The sequence below is a fragment of the Pyxicephalus adspersus genome, chromosome 11, assembly GCF_032062135.1.
Source record: "Pyxicephalus adspersus chromosome 11, UCB_Pads_2.0, whole genome shotgun sequence".
In the NCBI taxonomy this organism is placed as follows: Eukaryota; Metazoa; Chordata; class Amphibia; order Anura; family Pyxicephalidae; genus Pyxicephalus; species Pyxicephalus adspersus.
This window is the reverse complement of record NC_092868.1, coordinates 20,619,707-20,639,245: the sequence shown is the minus strand read 5'-3', so window position 1 is coordinate 20,639,245 and position 19,539 is coordinate 20,619,707. Positions and strand designations below refer to the sequence as shown.

Sequence of the window (19,539 nt, the reverse complement as noted above, 5' to 3'; positions counted from 1 at the left end):
AAGCTCGGAATAAGGAAGGGATTCTTCACTGTAAGGTTTGTGAAAATGTGAAATTGGCTCCCAGTTTCAGCAACTACTATAGATTGCTTTGGAAAAAAACTGGATGTTTTTCTAGAAGCACAGAATATAACTGGGTATTAAGGCTTTAAAGCAAAAATAACAGTGACTTTTGATCCAGGGAACATCCGATTGCCTCATGGAATCAGGAAGGAATTTTTTTTTCCCCTGTTGAAGAAAATTGTACCAGGATTTCTTTTTGCCTTCCTCTGGACCAACTATATTCATAGGGTTTTATATCTGGGATATGTTTATTTCCCTAGTGGTTGAACTTGATGGACTTATGTCTTTTTTCAACCTAACCTACTATGTAACTAAGTAAGATCAATGGAGCACCATGTGTGCACAGCACTGACCTCAGGTTCAGAATCGTCGCTCAGTTCACTTTCGCTGTCTGATGACAAATTTCCTGGTGAATCACTATCACTCGATTCCACAAGGGACTCGCTATAGCTGCTTTCAAATTCCTCCAAAACAGCGCTTGTGCCAGCGAGATGCCTTTTGGATGCCATGTGATCTCCAGGGGTCAGTCTAAACAATCAAGGTCAAAGACAAAGTGATGAAATACATTCAGGTAGTGATTTATAAGTCTTCAAACGGTCACATTAAGATCAGGGCTAATAGTGGGCAAAATGTAAATCAGGGCACTGGGCAATGATTCTTGGTGCACTAAAATATGTACTTGTACTTTTGATTTGTGTTTTTTACTGTAAAAAAAAAAATTAAAAGCAGATTACATAGTAATCTGCTTTTAAATTTCCCGCCCCCACAATTCATCACTCCTCTACATCACCCGGAAGATGTCACATCTTGCCGGATGGTGCGATGGGGATGTCTCCGCCCTGCTCACTCCCCTAGACCCACCAACGGTGCTGCTCGCATCACCTGGTGGATGCAAGCGTCACATCTTCTGGGTGATGCGATCAGCTATAGTAAATTCCAGGGGTGATGCCAGCGGGAAATCGCGGCTGGCATTACCCCCAGAAATCCTACATGGTGCATCGCATCTAACTGATAATAGGCGCAGCGGCGTGTTCGGGACCCGGGCGACATTTAAAAGCAGATTACTCAGTAATACATTTAAGAGGCTAAAATTAAAACCTTTGTGGCTCACAGCTGATGTTAAAAAAAGTTATGAAGGACAAGTAAAGGGCATTCAAAAAATATAAAAATGAAGGATCACCTTTATCGTTTGAAAACTTTAAAGAATATAATAAAATATGTAAAAAGGAGAGATAATGTTCAAAATGAAAGAGATTGCAAAGGAAAGTAAAGCATACCTAAAACATTTTTTATATATAATAATAGCAAAAATATCAGATCCAAACATGTAGGCCCCGAAAGGATGTCTCTGGGTTGGTAACTGGGGATAAAGACAAAGCAGAATTACTAAACACTTTTTTAGCTCTGTGTACCCAAAGGAAAATGGCAGAGCTCACGTCCAAATTCATAATAGCAATGTCACTACCTTAAATGAGTCACAAGGGCTCAAATTGGAAACGGTTGGACAAAAAGAAGGTTGACACCAAACTATGTAATGGAATTAAGTCCATACAGAATGTCCATAATCTACAAGCAGGCCAGGATGTACTGTTTGATTGGGCAGTCATGTGGCAAATTTAATATAAATGCATGTAAAGCTATGCACTTGGGGGCTAACAACATGCATGCTTCGAACTGTCTAGGGAGAATACATTTGGGGGAGTCAGGAATGGAAAAGGATCTGGGGGTTCTGGTAGATCATAGACTTAATAACAGCATGCAATGCCAAGCTGAAATATCCAAAGTTACTTTCTTGTATCAATAGAGTAATAGACTGAAGAGATTGTGACATAATCCTGCCCCGTACAAAGCATTGGTAAGACCACATCTGAAATATGCAGCCCAGTTTGGGGCACCAGTTCACAAGGACATTGTTAAATAAGAGAGAGTGCAGAGAAAGGCAACTAAAATAATAAAAGGAATGGAGGAACTCAGGTATGAGGAGACATTAGCTGAACTGAATGTATTCTCCCTTGGGAGGGGGGTTTAAGGGGGGATATGATCACCCTGTATAAATATATAAATGGTCCATATGGGGAACTCTCTTCTGAATTATTCACTTTGAGATTACATTACATTAAAAAAAACATGAGGTCACTCTTTGCGTCTGGAGGAAAGGGATTCTTTACTGTAAGGTCTGTGAAAATGTGGAATAGGCTTCCTCAAGAGGTAGTTTCAGCAACTACTATAGATTGCTTAAACAAAGAGCTGGATGCTTTTCCAGAAGCACAGAATATAACTGGGTATTAAGGCTTTAAAGTAAAGATAGCAGAGACGTTGATCCAGGGAACATCCAATTGCCTCAGGAAGCAATCAGAAAGGAAATATTTCCCCTGTTAAAGCAAATTGTAGCAGGGTTTTTTTGGTCACTGGACCAACTATGTTAACATCTGCTATATGAGCCATTGGCCATATCTAACGAAAGTAAAAATCAGTGCATTATTTGTTAATGACATACTGTTATTCCTAAAAATTTGTGAAATGACCTGCCTGGACTGCCTGACCATATGAGGTTGTTCTGAGCCTTCTCAGGATTCTATATTAAGTAAGCTAAAAGTGAGCCCTTTTTTCTATGTCAGACTTGTTCCACTGAGTTGACAGCTTGGATTGCACATGTGGGGCTAAAGACAGTGTCACACTTAAGCTACATACACACGGCCAATGGTTCTCGCCCTATATTCAGCTCAGGAATGATATCAGATGAGAATCTGGCATGTGTACAGCGCCCATCGTCCGAACGACCGTCCTGGCAGACCCTCTATTATTTAACTTGGCTATTGAGCCATTCGCCATATTAAAGGTGACACGTTGTCTTGGTGTCACCTTTGACTCGGCCCTCGGCCCTGTGTCACTGTTTGTGTTAGTCTGTCATTTGCAATCCCAATTTAATGTACAGCGCTGCGTAATATGTTGGCGCTATATAAATCATGTTTAATAATAAAAATGAAAGTAAAAAACTGTGCATTATTTGTTAATGACATACTTTTATTCCTAAATAATCTGCGAAATGACCTGCCTCAACTGCCTGAGCATATTAGGTTGTTCTGAGCCTTCTCAGGATTCTATATTAGGTAAGCTAAAATAGAGCTTCTTTTTTCTACGTCAGACTGAGTTGACAGCTTGGATTGCACATTTGGGGCTATAGACAGTGTCACACTTAAGCTACATACACTCCATGTCCAACGGTTCTCGCCCAATAATCAGCTTAGGGCCGATATTAGATTAGAATCTGGCATGTGTACAGCTCCCATCGTCCATTGTTGTAACGACTGTCCTGGCGGATCCACGAACGATGGACGAATAACGATCGTAATGCAAGGGAAGGGGGAGAGCGCGCAGCGGGGTGCCGATCCGTTCTCCCCCTCCCCTCTAGAGCAGAGAGTCCTGTATGTACAGCACTCGTTCATGCATCGTGCAGTCCTTTGTTGTTTAAAAGGATGGTGAAAGATCCTTTCAAACAATAACAATTGCACGTGTGTATGCAGCTTTACCCCTTCCTTGCCAATGCTAAAATGTTACAAGAGACATATATAGGCAGTTGAGAACTTCTGGTCAGTGTTATCTGTATTAACCACATTGCATAAGGAAAGTGTTATATCCTCTATCACTGTATATAAAAAAAATTTTTGGACAATAGACTGTCGCATACCTTTAAGACTGAATTGTCAACAACAATCAAATTTAGGATTTACACATAATGGGCTACAACGTATAATGGAGATGGATTGAATGCTGTAGATAAAATGATGTATGTATATGTGTCAGATTAAAGTAGATGTAATAAGAAAAGTGTGTCTTCAAGAGATTTAAGAAAAAACTTACTTAGGACTGGCGGGATGTTATGCCATATCTAGAAGAATATGTTTCCCTGTCCAGCTTGTGTTAACCCCTTGTTGCCCAGTTTGCGGGTCTCAGCTAGTTTCCCTATGCTGTTCCGGTGTTCCTGGCTGTCTAAGCTTATCCCCGTGTCACCTGTCCGCCCTGTTGCTTCCAGTGTCTCCTGTGTTCCCTGTGTCTGTTGTGGCTCCTGTGTCACCAGTGTCTATTTCCTGGATCCCTGGTATTTGACCCCTGGCTTGTGACCTGAACTCTCTTGCTTGCCGCCTGCCTTCACCCTGGCCTTCCTTGACTATTCATCTGCCTAGTGATTTGGTACCATGTTTCATCCTGCCCACCCTGGTGTGCTCAAGGACTGCAACCTGGCAATAACCAGCGGCGCAACATTGTCACCACTAGAGGCTCTGAAGAAGACCTGGTTACTGCTTAGACTCTGCGCCTTGGCCCTTCCTAGGGCTCACATCACCTGTGTGCAAGCCGTAGTGCCCCCTTGTGGCCCTGCCAGATATGCATAATCCTAACTACCGTTAGATAAAATTGCACACTTACTTTACCCATTGCAAAACCTACCGACACAGACATCAAAAAACTTCAATCTGCATTGTTTGATGCAAAATTTAAAAAATTCTTAAGGTACTCAGCTTCCCCAGCACAACCTATTCACATCATTCTTTGTGTGAATAGGTTTTCTATATTGGTGGGACTGACAGAATTTTACATTATAGAAAAGGTGTGACTTTTTAATGCTGGCATTCTGTATTCTGGAAGCACAGAATATAGCTGGGTATTAAAGTAAAGACATCTGAGACTGTTGATCCATGAAACATCTGATGCCTTTGACATTCTCTTGAAAATTTTCCCGAACTTCCGATGGGTCCGCAAAAACCGACTTCACAAATTCCGTTGAGGTGCAGGTTCCCACGCTCCTTGGGTTGATAAGTACAGCCCGGGGACTGTGGGAACTTGCGGTCACAGCTGATTAGAGGCACGCAAGTGCTTCCAATCAGATGTTACTCCAGGTGAACTCTCAATGGAGTTTCTCCATTGAGAGTTAATCTGAGTTCAGTTCCCACGGTCACTGGGCTGATAAGTACACCCCGGGGAATGTGGGAACTTGCAGTCACAGCTGATTGGAGGCACGCGAGTTCTGATTCAGTTTTGCTCAATCTGCTGGCCAATCAGAGAATTGCCTCCTAATCATCCCTGGCTACTTAGCTAGCTTAGACACTGCACCCCTAGTTCTGTTGAGCTAGTTCTTGTATGCCTGTTGGCTAATTCAGCGCTTCCTCTAGCCAGCTCCTGTGTTAACTCCTCGTTGTCCAGTCTGTTGGTTCCCAGTCAAATTGCCTGTGCTGTTCCAGTGTTCCTTTTTGTCTGTGAATTCACTTGCCACTTGTGCCTCCTGTTGCTTCCAGTGTCTCCTGTGTTCCCTGTGTCCACAGTGACCCCTGTATCACTGGTGTCTCCTGGATTCCTGGTATTTGACTCCTGGCTTGTGACCTGATCTCTTTTGCTTGCTGCCTGCCTCGACCCCGGCCTTCCACGACTATTCTTCAGCTTTGTGACTTGGGACCGCAACCTGGCAGTAACCAGCAGCGCAAGATCCTCACCATCAGAAGCTCTGGAGAAGACCTGGTTACTGCTTAGACTCTGCGCCTTGGCCCTTCTCAGGGCTCACATCACCTGTGTGCAAGCCATAGTGCCCCCTTGTGGCCCTGCCAGATATGCATAATCCTAACTACCGTTAGATAAAATTGCACACTTACTTTACCCATTGCAAAACCTACCTACACAGACGTCAAAAAACTTCAATCTGCATTGTTTGACGCAAAAATTAAAAAATTCTTAAGGTACTTAGCTTCCCAAGCACAACCTATTCACACCATTCTTTGTTTTCCACAGGGAATGTTCCTACGCCAAGTTGTTTCTATTTTGGCGGGACTGACAGAATTTTACATTATAGAAAACGTGTGACTTTTTAATGCTGGCATGAAAAAAAACTATAGTTAGTTGAAAATTGTCCAGGTGAAGCATAAATTCCAATATGTAGTGTCAGCCTTAAGATGTCAAAAGACATTTTGAATGATTTTTTTGTGCAATCTAATACACTAGTAATGTAAGCACTAAGCCGCACTACAACTCTAATGTTTATTATAACAATAAGCAGTAAACCATAGAAACAAATAGGAAATCATATTTTACTGTTCAGCTGTTTTAAACTAATACCACAATTAGCATTATTATTTATTTCTATATTGTTTCACCTCATCAAGTGGTCAATAAGCAATAGGTGGAAAAATGATCTTGCATAATTGCTGACCTTTCAAAGAAACAGAAAGTAGTTAATGCCAAATTATCTTTTTTTTTTTTTTGCAGCACTGCAAGTTTTGCTATGTGTGTCCAGTTATTTGTGAGACAGCATGCAAGCCTGGTAAGTCACAAGAACATTATCATGGTAACTTTTACAGAATTTTACAAGCACTCTTTAGGAAAGGTGTTTTGTCAATAAAAAAACAAAACACTATAGGCCCATTACCAATACTTGCAACATCATATGTATTATGGTGCCAACATTTCAACCCCAATGACCTCCCCTTCACCTCAAACAATCACAGTGCATGGCCTACCTGTGCACTGTGAATACAGCCTGTGTTTTTTTTTCTTGTGCACTCATTTTGAGATGGAATCATTTTGAATGGGCTGTCTAGTGTATCATAACACAAAAATATGTATGAATGTTGCATAAAGGAAACTTGTCTCTTTGGTCATAGCACCTGGTCAGCTTTTAGGTATAATTTCGTTTAAGAGTTAGACTAGGTTTCTAGAAGCAATGAGAATTTCATCCTGGTGCACACTCTTTACTCATCACTCAATAAAGCAGACATGTGTTTTGCTTATCAAGGGCAAACTAAAGCTGCGTACACACGGCAAATTTTTCTCGCCCGATAATCGGTATCGGCCAATTATCGGGCGAAAATCTGCCGTGTGTACAGTCGGTCGTCGTCCATCGTCCGACGACCGTCCTGGCGGATCCATGGACGATGGACGACGACCGATCCTAATGAAAGGGAAGGGGAGAGCGCGCAGCAGGGTGCCGCTCCGTCGCTCTCCCCCTCCCCTCTCCATAGAGCATGAACGGTGCTGTATGTACAGCATCGTTCATGCATCGTGCAGTCTTTTCTCGTTGGAAAGGATCGTGAAAGATCCTTTCCAACGAGAAAAATTGCAGGTGTGTATGCAGCTTAACAGGTTTATATATTTGTCTACCCCTTGTCTTTGGACAGGCCAAGTGCAGTAGATAAATAAATACCAGGTTTTATAGTACCAGGTTAAATAGGTAATTTCAAAATGTTTACCACCTTTATTGTGACCTTTAACTTGTACAATTCAATTTAAAAACAAAGAAATCTGTTAGGAGAAAAAACAAAAAAAAAATAAAGTTGTATGATAACCTGCTTGCATACCTATGCGCACTTTTTAAACTAATACCTTATTGAAGCACCTTTTCATTTAATTACAACATTCAGTCTTCATGGGTAAGAGCACAACCCTCTTCAGATTACCCCGCAGATTTTCCATTGGATTGAGGCCTGGGCTCTGACCACTGTGCTGCCTTGTAGAAGAGTTTCTGCTAGAAAATATTACAAATTATAGTCAGCACGGATTCAAGAAAGACCGAAGTTGTTAAACAAATGTTTTTGAAAAAGTAAGTAAACAGGTACTAAAAAGGATTTGTCACAGTACTCTACAGATGGTTAATATTCAAGTTAGGGTTTATAGGTTTAGAAAATTATATCTGTAAATGGATAGAGAACTGGCTTAAAGACCATCCAGAGCATCCAGAGAGTAATGATTAATGATTTATACTCCACATGGTCCAAGAATATTAGTGGTATACACCAGAGTTCAGTGATAGAACCATTACTATTTAACATCTTTATAAATTATATAAAGTTTTGGGATTAAAAGTACCATTTTTGTGTTTGCAGATGACACCAAACTATGTAATAGGATTAATTAAAGATCCTCACCATCAGAAGCTCTTGAGAAGACCTGGTTACTGCTTAGACTCTGCGCCTTGGCCCTTCTCAGGGCTCACACCACTTCCGCGCAGGCCGTAGCGCCCCCTAGTGGCCCTGTCTCCCCTAACATGACACTGAACTAATATAGTATAGGGGTCAGGGGACCTATAGGAACATTCCTTAAGTGAATTTTTTGTTATGTATAGGAGAAAATTTACATAACATGCAAGGGGCAATTAGCATCCAAATGCCTTTCATTAACATACCATAGCTTGTACATACAACAGGACAATAAATACAATTTGAACATTACATACCTTTACCAGGAGCTGAATATGGAAAAGAAAGACATGTGGAAAGTTAAACAGGAAGACAAAAGTCATTAATAAACCGTCAACACCAAGAATGAACGATGTTAACTTCAGGTAAGAAAATCTTATTTTTCCTTGGTTTATAGAGATTTTGTAGTGGCAAGAACAACCAATATCATTTCATCCTTTTTTTAAAAAGTATTTTATTTATTTTAAATCTCATTAAAAACAGTACATATAAAACTTTTCTACAAAGTTTTATACAAAACCTCCTTGATATATGTAGGAACCTCACAAAGTTTAGGTCCTAATATAAGTTGGTGTAACATCCAAGGACTTTGATCCCTTAAATCCAAATTCTTCTTACCAATGCAAGTATCCTTCCTATATCATAAGTAATTTTGTTGTCATTTTTTGATTGGTGAAAAATCCCTTTTATATGACTATTGCAAGAGGTCTTTCATATGTAATCTTTCATAAGAAATAGATTAAGAAGGGTAAATATATTTTAATATACATGACCCTAAATACATGTGATCTGTTGGTGTTTGGAAATGAGACAAATGTCTCCTTTCCTTTAAATAATAGTTATTTATGGATCAAAATAAAAGACCTTTTTATATTATATAATATGAAATATGGTAACAAAATTATAAGGATGCAGTGGTATATTGATGTTGAATTTTAAACCTAATAAAACACCTAAACAACTTGTGCTATTTCTTTCTTTACCCAGTTTTAGTTTTAGTAACTTCACTGCTTGTCTAGCATGTGCTCACTTTAAACAACATTAGGTAGACATAGCTAGTTAAGCCTCCCCTCCTCATGCAGTGTACTTTACCCTGTATGTTCACCATTGCCTGGTGAATTGTTGCTCATTTGGCAGGACATATGGCTGTGGTGTATTGATATCAATTTAACAATGTAATGTTAATAGGATATTGTTGCATCCTATTTATTGGATTACATGACTAATGGAAATAATTCTCATGTGCATATATGTGCATATTTTTCTGTCCAGAACACTTAACCCCTGCACTCCTGATGAAGCAGACTTTTACCTGCAAAATGTGTTGAGAAAGAAACAAAACGTGTAATCACGCCAACTTATATTAGGACCTTAAAATTGTGAGGTTTCTACATATATTGAGAAGATCTTTGTTAGGACAAATGGATATTTAAAATATGTACAAAAGTTTTAATAAATACTTTTTTAATGAGATTGAAAATATTAAAATAATTACTATTGGATATTGGTTGTTCTTGCCACTACAAAATCCCTAAAATCCATGGAAAAATAAGTTTTTGTTGCCTTAAGTTGAACAAACTAATAGAATGTGGCTTTTTTATATTTACTATTGACACATTACTAAAAAAGAATGAAAGATCATTTAAGGGTAAATGAAAGGGAAAAAACAATTTAGTGAAGCAATCTATGAATTATTATTGTATATATGTTGATAGATTTACCACCAAATGACAGGCTGGCAATAAGGCAACCCAGGCGTCAGCATCTTTTTAGGACTCCTGTCTTTACAACCACTGCTGCTTAGCACCAGGGGTGCTTTAAAGGCTTGTGAGCTACAGGAAAATGTGGCACCTGGGTAATTTGCTCCACCCTACTCTTGCAGACTCTCAGTAAAACCAACCCACAACAGCAAGGAAAGCTAGAACCTTTTGGCAACAAATCTCTGCTGGTTTTACCTCAGCAAGAAACCATGGTCCCACATTACGTCCAGCCAGAACCAGTAACACAGGTTCCCCTCTCTGTCCCCGTGTTACAATGTATATGTAACACATTAGTATGTGGCATAAACCAAGTATTTGTAGCTTATGTGCAGGTTTGTGTGCACCAATTAGCAAAGCCCACTTTAGCTGCAATTATCTTCCATTACACACATGTGCAAATGAAGGTGTTTAAACACATCTTTTTGCTACAACAGAGCTGCCAATAAACATGTTTCAGTTCATGTCAGTCTTTAAAAATGGGGATATGGGGAGTTACACATGCGCAGACCTGGCTAACGGCTGCCTGTTAAGCTGGCTCTTTATCACATTGAGGAAAAGTTGAGCTTTGCTGTGACATAGTAAACTGGAGAATGGCAATTACAGCAGTGAGTGACTTAGGCTTCCCACCTGCATCAGTGGTGACCTTTAAGCCTTCCCAGGATGACCACCAGGAAGGGACACCAGCACCGTAAACCCTCAGTGAAGGCAGCCCACACTTGTGTCACTGGTAAAATGGCACAGCCTCGCAGCAGGGGAAGAAGCAGTCAGTCAAGAAGCATTGTTTACAGACTTCCTCCCGTGCTTACAACAACCAACCTCACAAGAGGCTGGATCCTTTCCAAGTGGTCCTTCACACAGTCCAGGACCCTTCGATCATTTCGATCCAGGATCTTCGATCATTTTTTCCAGTGAAGAAGCCGGATGGATGACAGGACCATGGTTTTAGGTCATGAATCAAACATTGAGGTACTAAAACAGTAAATTCAAACTCTACAACTTAAGCTTGAGGTTCTTTAAAATAGCTCTTGCAGAGCTAATTTACGCATCCATGTGTAACAAGGTGGAAGTGTTTGTGGCACTACAAGTGTCAAGAAGGGTCAAAGAATGACACAAAACACTCAGGCACTGCCTAAATTAAAAGATCATACTTGTCACATGACTCGGTTTACCCCAGGGAGTGTCCATTTTCATATCGTCTAACTGGGAAGAGTCAGGCAGGGAGAAGCTGGCATTTCTTTACTCATATTTAGAAAATGTTAGCATCAGCACTCAATTTTTTTATTATCTGGAGTTAACATTAGTTATACACTTATCTTAACCAATCAAATCGTTACATGACCATTGCTAGCTCATTTTGACCAAACCTCCTTGATACATTAAAATGTGAAATTCTTAGTATGAGATTATATTTTGTATTTTACTAGGTGCTTTTTCTAATGATCCATCAGGGCATTTACAGCCATACCTTTTTTTCTGATCAGGTCACTCCCATCCTAACCTAGTATGGGAAGGACACAAGATGTTCACAAGGGCACAGACCAAACCGTTTACAGACCATTCAGTATTCCATGTTATTGTATTTGACTTGCTAAAAAGATTAACTCTTAGGTAGCTCTGTAGAGGAATATCCAGAAATCCTCACCCTTCCTGCTTCACAATACGCATACCAGAATCTGTTGTTGACCTGGTTTCGACAGTCACAGCACTCTTTCAATATCTGTGCCTGGAAATTCCACTGGAATGTCTTGAAATAGACCGGGTACACCGTTCCTTGATGGCATAAGATAACGGTGGGGAGACCCCTTCAAACTATTCTTCCAACCAAAAGGCAGAACTCAAGTCATCACTTCACCTTCTGAGGCAACCATGTTTTAGATCCTTAGGTCTCCCTGTCCCTGGTGAAGAAGCATGTCAAACTGTCTTCCCTTACTACTCAGCTGACCACACGAAAGTGCCACCTCTTCGGTCCTTACCACTGCATACTACCACCTAGGTCCATGGAACATTATGATATTTGTTAAAAGGTCACCTAATTAACACAGTGAGTTTTTGTAGGTCTCCATTATTGGCCTTGACCCTAAACGCAAGGAGCATTTTTTAATCGGTTTTGTTTTTTTTCAGAAACCTGTATTCGTACTGACACTTTTTTTTTTTTATTCCGTGATCACATGAAGAATATCTCTCTTGCTAAACTGTTTTTTTTTCTTATAATCATTAGTAGTCACTTAGTTTGGTAAAAAATAATTAATGTTATTTTTTAACTGGCATGTACATTAGCTATGATTCAAATAAAGAGCCACCAGATTGAATGCCCTAAGTACTAGATCCTTTTTGAATACCATGCACTTATATTTCTTTGGTTTTGGATATATAGTTTTGTGATCAAACGGAAGGCTATTAAACTAAGGTCAAGCTGTTCCAGGTAACAAACATAACTGCTGATCTTTTAATGGTATCTCGTGGCTACTAGGGATGAGCGAGTGAGATTTGTAAAATCGATCGTATCCGGCCTTTCTCACTTACCGAACATGTAAACGAGAATGGGCTTGTGAATGCGGCCGTCGTATTGTCGATCTGGGAGTGTTCCCCAGTATACTTGCATCTAATTAATATAGTATCGTTACCTAAACAAACCTAAATATCGCCTATATCCTGATTCATGAAACTCCTTTTAGTTAAACCAGGTGGTCTCAAACTTCTCACCCTGATCATGGATGCTAGCAGTGAGATTCTCCATGAACATATTCTCATTAACAATCTGAAGCCACTGGGTCAAGGTCAGTCTCCATAATGAAATACAATGTTTTGCTGCATTTACCAGGTGTCTAACCACAAAGGTCTTGTGGAATCTGAGGGATAGGGAACTATTTTGCAGGAGGAAGAACGTGGGTCATCTGGGATGGTGTAGTCTGTAAATTATGTATTTTACACCTTCCCAAAATGGTTGCAGAACAGGGCAAGACCACAAAATATGAAGCATGGACCTCACTTCTACTGCAACATTTTTCTAAAACCTATAGGAAGATATGATGTGGATGAGAGGAGAGTGCGGTACCATCTAGTTAGAATTTTATAGTTTAGTTCCTGAAATCTGCTACAGAGCAATGCCTGATGGGTCAGCCAAATCACCCATTGCTTTTACTGGTCATCTAAAACAATACCTAACTTCCCCTCCGATTCGTATAAATAGAGAGATGGAGATCTTTGGTTTTGATCACCAAGTCTTTGGAATCATTGTGAATTTTTGGAAAATAGAGAAAATTAAATTTATTTGGAACAAAGGTGAAGTTTGCATTTTGGAAAATATATGGAGAATTTGACACAGATGATACATTATGTCCTTCTGAAGAAGCATACGGGTGAAACACATCAAGGACAAATAAATGATACAAGTTTTTTTTTGAAAAATTATTTTTGCATTTATTTTAATAAGGCACCTGAACAATCCCCATCATTTAAATAATTGGATTTAAACATTATTGGCATTATTAGGCAGCCTGGTTTCAGTTACTGTATAAAATCTTCACTGTGAGTTAATCACAAAGAAAGCAAAAAAACAAAGCAAAAAAAAAACTTTATGGAGCCTAGACATTCATTAACTTCTTGAGCAAGCTTTGACATGCAAAAAGAAACAACTGCTTTGAATTAATGATAACACTGGTCAACAAACATTTTCTTGCCAAACTGATTAAAGTCATTTTAGGTTATGTTTGATGCACCGATTCCAAATATAGTATTGGTTTTGCTAGATTTGCTCTAGTTTTTGAAATAATCACCTCAATAGTAACCTCATAGAAAACTAATGGAACATGAAAATTAAACAAAATTACCTAGATATGCCTACATATACAAAATTAAAATTTTAAAATACTTAATGTCAATATATTATATATTCAGTATATTTACAGAACTAATCACAAAGAAGTCATTGAAAAACTCTGTTTGTATGATTTCCTTTTATGCTGATGATCAGGACAATCATGTTGAAGGCTCCAGCAGTAGTCCGCCATCTTGCCATATCTTGATGGAACCTCTCCCCTTGTTCCTCACTTGCTGTCCAAGTAGGATGTTCACCATTTTTACCACATATGGACTGTTGGTGTTCTTATGAGCAAAGCTTTTGTAAGACCATTTTGAAATTTTGATTTTCTTTTTTAAGTTTTGTTGAGTGACCAATTGGATTTGATGCATAGCAGTTGCCATTATGCAGTAAAACAGATTTCAAACTTCGAGGGAAACTGTCTATGAAAAGCCGCCAGTCTTCTGCTCGGTATTATGGTACTCCTATATGGGAAAGTAGTCCAAGGATGTTACAGCAGTACACGAAGTCTCCATCTTCACTGAAATATGGTAGGAGTGTCACCTCTCTTGTCCTATAAACCGTTATTTTAACTTCTGGTCTCAAACAGTTCTTTTCTTTTAGCCTGGATGCTCAAAGTTCAGATGCTTTTTTTGACAGACTTAGGTCACGTATTCAATCATTAAACTCTTCCTGGGAGAACTGCTGGTTTGATGAAACACTTACACTCACACAGGATTACACTCCAAACCCTGTATATCCTCCATGTAGTATACAGGAATAAAAGGGAGTGTACTGAACACTGGTATGGAAACATCAGCACCATGATTGCTAGTTCTAGATCAGGGTGCTCCCACTTGTTTTTGTTGTAATGATTGAAACCTTTTACATTCACAGCGCAAAAATACCAATCATATATACCATAGGTACACCAAATTTCAATCTTTTCAGTTTTCCAGTTTTCCACTGATGTACACACTCTACACAAGTTTTGCATACCATATGTGGAGCCCAGTACTTATCTTGGTCCCCTTGTTTAATACCAAATTATACAAGATAAGCTTGTTTTGCAAATTTTGTAATGTTTCTTCTCTGTTTTTGCTGAGAATATTTACTACAAATGTAGCAAAATACATTCGAGCTATTTAAACAACTTCTTCCTAAAAACTCATATTTCTGTAAAAAATGAAAATATATAAATAAAAAGAAAGCAAAATAAAGTTTGAAAATGAAAATAAGGCTACACTTAATATTTAAAATGCAAAACATCAGTGTAAAAAAAATTAAAAAAATTATGCTGTGTTAACATTTGTTCTTGGTAAAATCGTCTATTCCGATACCCGTATCACAAGAACTAGAGCCAGTTCAATGAAACTGATATAATTTCTGGATTCAGCACACCTGAAATACACTAAATATATTGAAAAATCCTTGGCAAGTGAAAAAAATATTTTTGTTGCTGAGGTATGTAACACTTTGTTTCTCTCAGATGCTTTGCTTGGTAGATTATATCAATTAGGATGGAGGAGTATACATAAATGCTTAAGGATCTGTAGGTTAAATGGCTGCATCTATGTCCCTGACCTGCTGTTGTTTACACTTCTTTTGATCCACAATTAATGTGTGTTCCCTCTGACTTCTCAATGCCTCTGCTTGGATATGATCAGTTTTACCATGTTCATAGAAAGATCCTCTGTACTTGGCCAGTGTGACTTTTGCTTTAGTAATGGATAAAGGTGAGTCCTCATGGACTCTAATTCTTTGCCCTTCTCAATCTTGGGATCCCTTTGCCCTTCTCAATCGTGAGATTCCCAATGTTTCACTTGATTTGACTTGAGTCTAGACCCAAGTGTGGTTCTGAGTTAAACAGTGGCCAGGTTCAGAAAGGAACCCATGTGACACTACACTAAAATTTGGAGCGGATATAGGAGAGCAGTATAAGTCTAATCAGCGGGGCATGCTCTGAGAGTTATGTTCCCCCCTATGAAACAATGTTTGATCAAGTGTAGATCTGATTGGTTTATCCAAAACTAATCTATTTGGGAGTATGTCTGGTGTTGGTAGGAGAAAAAGGTATAATCCCTCTCTTGGGGGTTTAGGACACGCCAAACATCCAACATCTGATGTACATACATTTCTGAAGCCACTGGGTAAACCACTCTGGATTCCCTTAGAGCAAGGGTGCCAAACCTACAGCCCTCAGGCCACATATGGCCTGCAGAATAGTCAAATCCAGCCCTCTCCCATTCCCTCTCTGCTCATTGACTTGCAGAGGATGGGGCAGACATCTCCTATGTTTCTCTATTGAGATTGTGCTACCAGGAGAGGGAGCTTCCTGAGCAAACTCAGTGAGAGTGGGCGTGTACTACAGACCTGTGGCTGCTCCCTGCCCACCTTGTACTGTGAAGTAATCCCAGCAGCAGCATGAGAACTGTGTTCAAGCAGCTGTCATTATCCCTATGTATAAACCTTCATATCTCCTACACTGCTTGTTATAGAAATGTGAAGTTTCCGGGGTACAGAGGAGACTCTGAGAGCTGTTATTAAACCTAATTTCAGTCCCCTATACAAAAAAACTGCCAGATATGGGGTCACAAACATAAAATCCTAATAACAATCAGGGATATTTTCACATAAAGGGGAGCTATTTCAAGACCAGGGTCTCAACATTGCGTTTGCATGTTGGGGACCCACTGGGGGCCACTTTTATGGCAATAAACATTAGGGTATTGCCAACTGTCTCTGCGCTGTAGTGCCCTTTGAAGTTCACAAAAATTCAAGGCTACCTTCAGGTTGGCGGGGAGGTTGTGGTGCAGGTAAACCCTAATGCCATGGAACCCTGCTTAGGGAGAGACATTCAGTACTACACTCTGGAGTCAAATCTGCAGTTGCTGCGGTGCAAGGGACTGAGCAGCTAGTGGGGTGCCTGTTATAGCTGGACACTTACTTTCTGTGAACCCCAATTTCTCTGGAACAGAGGGATGTTGGCATCTTGAAATGTAGAAGCCAGTAGGAATTCCCCCCCCCCCCTCCCAATTAAAATGGTAAACCTATTATATCATGCTACCCTGTCACACATATATATCCCCTTACTCTCTAAGAACCTCAATTTCTCTGTAAGAAAAGTGAAATGTAACTGCAAGTTAGGTCCCCCTTTTCATCACAACAACGCCATCACAAAACACAAAAAACTGTAACTGTCATACCAAGTTACCCTGTCACAAATAGCTGGCCACTTACCTTCTGCAAATCCTAATTGCTCTTGAAGTAGAGAAATGGAAATATAAGATAAGTGGGGGATTCTTGTGGCTCCCCCCCACTAAAAATTTATTTGAACCCCAAATTCTCCTAAAAGGGGAGGTGTAGGTATAATAAAATATATAAAAATAAAAAATATAAAAATAAAATGATAAAAGGTTTCAATCATTACAACAAAAACAAGTGGGAGCACCCTGATCTAGAACTAGCAATCATGGTGCTGATGTTTCCATACCAGTGTTCAGTAGATGTAGTAGTAAGAACATGTAGCCTTTGGCTATCTGTCACATGAATTGTATTTCTCTGGAAGTATTTATGCAGAGATTTTGGGGTACAAAGAAGGTTAGCGGCCCCCAATAACTGACAGGATGCATTTTATTGTGTAGTTACTGCTCTTTGGTACAGGAATGGTGGGAAGGCATTATTATATGTCCAGCCAGCACTGTATATTAGCTTGCGTTTTGTATCTTTCATTAATGAAATGAGCATCAAACGGAGAGTGCAGAAATTCTTGATTTGTCATTTCTTTTATTTGGTGCATGTATGTTACAGTAACTGGAAACATTTCAATTTCATTTAATTTTCAATTAAAACTATTCTAGTTTTCAACATACATGGTAAAACATATTAAAAGAAAAGCCCCAATAGATAATCAAAAAGGAGTGGACTCCTATTTGCCCAGCCTGTGATTACATATTGTGTATCTGTGAGAGGAAGAGAATAAGAGGAGGGAGGGAAAGCCAGGCTTTTGAAGGACAACCAGAGTTAAATTTAAAAACACAAAATGTTATTGTTCCAACAACATAATTAGAGATGAGTGAATTTCTCAAAAATTCAATTCGGCCGGTTCGCCGAATTTTCAGAAAAGATTGGCTTCGATCCGAATTTATTTGCGGCGAATCGTGTTAAAAAATGTCTATTTCCAGCCTGCAGAGAGCCTTGATAGTGGTGTGGAACACATGCATAGGGAGCAGACTCCCTATGCATGTAGTACCATGCATAAGGAGTCTGCTGTGGTAGAGAAATAACAGTGTGAGTCAGTATGACATGCAGATGACAGGCGTCGCTATTAGAATCACTGCACACTTCACTTATTTGGGCAGTCACGAGGCCAAAACTGACCAAATAACTCAAGTATGAACTCAGCCTTACAGGTCCATGTTAGCGTCAAGAAGAAGCGCACTCCTTTTACACCCTTGTCAGCTGATTCCACAAAGATGCCTACAGAACCTGTTCTATAAACCGCCTATACAAGTAGAGCCCCCCGACAGAGTGGAGAGGGTGTCAGCCCTAGTTTTGGTCGAATAGCTCACTATTTGATTCGACCACTATTCGGTCAAATAACGCATTATTATTCGGGTGATCGAACATCAAATTCGACTCTATTAAAGTCAATGGGGGAAAAATTTGGGTTGTTTTTCTGGACTGTGTAGAGCTTCTACAGCCTATAAATAAAAAATAAGAAAGTCTTTTTTCTGTTGCTGGCAAGGTCATTTTATGGGGCGGTCAAGGGAACATGCCGGATTTTATACGGTCCCTGAGTAGAGGCAGAGAGGGGCACAAGGGGGTTCCTCTGGTCCAAAAATTAGCCACCAGGTTTCACGGCTCCGTTACAAGCCATACACAGGCTTTAGAGTACAGGCAGAGGTCTCTGAGGGGGTCTTTCAGTCAAAAAATTAGCCAGCTACACAGCTCTGTTATAAGTTACAAGTGACAGGTGGCAGCAGCAGGAGGAGGAGGAGACGGTGGGCACTGAGACGGAGCAGGGATCGCATTGGTAACTGGCATCTAGAGTAGGGTACTGGGCAGGTGGCAGCATCAGTAACAGCAGAAGGAGGCAGTGGGTCCTGAGACGAAGTTTGAATGGCATTAGTAACTGGCATCTAGAATCGGGTACTGGGCAGGTGGCAGCATCAAGAGGAGGTGGCGGTGGGCCCTGAGAAGTGTGGATGGCATTAGTATCTGGCATCTAGAGTTTTGTACTTGGCAGGCGGCAGCATCAGAAGGATACCACAGAGTGGCAAGATGACATAGTGTGGAGATGGCAGCAGCAGCATCAGGAGACCACAGAGCGCCAAGGTGACATAGTGTGGAGATGGCAGCAGCAGCATCAGGAGACCACAAAGTGACCCGGTGACAGAGTGGGGCGGTGGGTGGCAACACCAGTACCCTCTGATGAAGGTGGGTGAAAGAAGATGCACTTGGCATCTGATGTGTGGCATTAGGTGGGGACTTGACTCCGAGGGGCTCTCGCTTCAGGCTCCAAGCACCCAGCGCACGCCGATGGGGACCCACTCTGAGCACAGTGACCGGTGGGCAGTTTGGCTGGGGCGGTACACCTGTTAAACGGTAACACAGGTGTCCTAAGGCAAGCCCAGGGAGGACAGAAACCTCCCGTGGAGCAGAAGGGCAAAAGCTTGCTTGATCTTGATTTTCAGTCTGAATACAGACCGTGAAAGTGGGGCCTCTTAATCCTTCCCATTTTTGGGTTAGGAGCAGGAGGTGTTAGAAAAATTACCACAGGGATAATTGGCCACAGAGTGGCACAATGGCAGAGTCTGGAGGTGGCAGCAGCATCGGGGGGCTACAGAGTGGCACAACGACAGATAACTGGCTTGAGGTGGCCAAGAGTTCATAGTGACATCGCTTTTCGATCCTTCGATGTTGGCTCTTACTATCATTGTGAAGCATAATTCACCAAGCA

At 40.4% G+C, this 19,539-nt stretch overlaps 1 protein-coding gene across 3 annotated transcripts in view; it reads left to right on the top strand.

Annotated features, from left to right (window-relative positions):
* HRC (histidine rich calcium binding protein) overlaps positions 1-19,539 on the top strand; it is a 168,507-nt gene that overhangs the window by 83,270 nt on the left and 65,698 nt on the right. For 2 of the 3 annotated variants that reach the window (XM_072426234.1, XM_072426233.1), the window contains exon 4: positions 6,313-6,367. In XM_072426234.1, the coding sequence (XP_072282335.1) occupies positions 6,313-6,367 (55 nt within the window). Of the gene's footprint in view, positions 1-6,312; positions 6,368-7,925; positions 8,396-19,539 lie in introns of those variants that run through there. The other variant, XM_072426235.1, reaches the window with a different exon arrangement.